This window comes from Octopus bimaculoides, chromosome 28, assembly GCF_001194135.2.
Source record: "Octopus bimaculoides isolate UCB-OBI-ISO-001 chromosome 28, ASM119413v2, whole genome shotgun sequence".
Classification (NCBI taxonomy): Eukaryota; Metazoa; Mollusca; class Cephalopoda; order Octopoda; family Octopodidae; genus Octopus; species Octopus bimaculoides.
This window is the reverse complement of record NC_069008.1, coordinates 6,496,795-6,497,476: the sequence shown is the minus strand read 5'-3', so window position 1 is coordinate 6,497,476 and position 682 is coordinate 6,496,795. Positions and strand designations below refer to the sequence as shown.

The following is a 682-nucleotide window of genomic DNA, read 5'->3' as shown; positions in this document are numbered from 1 at the left end:
GCAGAATACTTTGGCCAATTTAAATTTGCAAGAGAATTTCTCATGTTTCAGAGACAAAACTAAAGCTTTCTTCCAGTGTGCATATGGATTAATTTTATTAAAAGGTTGTTACTAATAAATCATTTCCCACACATTTCACATTAATATTACTTTTCATCAGGATGACTACAGCTGCAGATAACACAAGGAAGTCTGTATGAATAATTTTCCACATTGTTCACAATGAAATTGCGTTTCTCTCCAGTCTATATTCTTTTGTGTCTTCTTAAATCATGTTCTAAACAAAACTGATTTCACAACGATAGTTTTTTCTCTACAGTGTGGATTCTTTTGTGTCTGTTTAAATCACTATTAGAGATAAAGGATTTTCCACATACTTCACAGTGGAACTGTTTTTCTCCAGTGTGAATTTTTCCGTGACGTACAAGACTAGAATTAACTGAGAAAGATACCCCACATATTTGACAATGATATGGTTTTTCTCCAGTGTGGATTCTTCGGTGAACTAAGAGACTAGAATGATCAGAGAATGATTTCTCACAGATTTCACAGTGATAGGGTTTCTCTCCTGTGTGTTTTCTTTTGTGTCTGTTTAAATCACTTTTGAAGACAAATGATTTTTCACATATTTCACAAGTGAAGAGTTTTTCTCCAGTGTGTACTCTTTGGTGAGCTACGAGAC

The 682-nt window shown here is 33.9% G+C and overlaps 1 protein-coding gene across 1 annotated transcript in view; it reads right to left on the bottom strand.

Moving 5' to 3' along the window:
• The window catches only part of LOC128251186 (zinc finger protein 19-like), a 5,693-nt gene that overhangs the window by 776 nt on the left and 4,235 nt on the right, over positions 1-682 (bottom strand). The window contains exon 2 of the mRNA XM_052977755.1: positions 378-513. Coding sequence (XP_052833715.1) covers positions 378-513 — 136 coding nt within the window. The remainder of the gene's footprint in view (positions 1-377; positions 514-682) is intronic.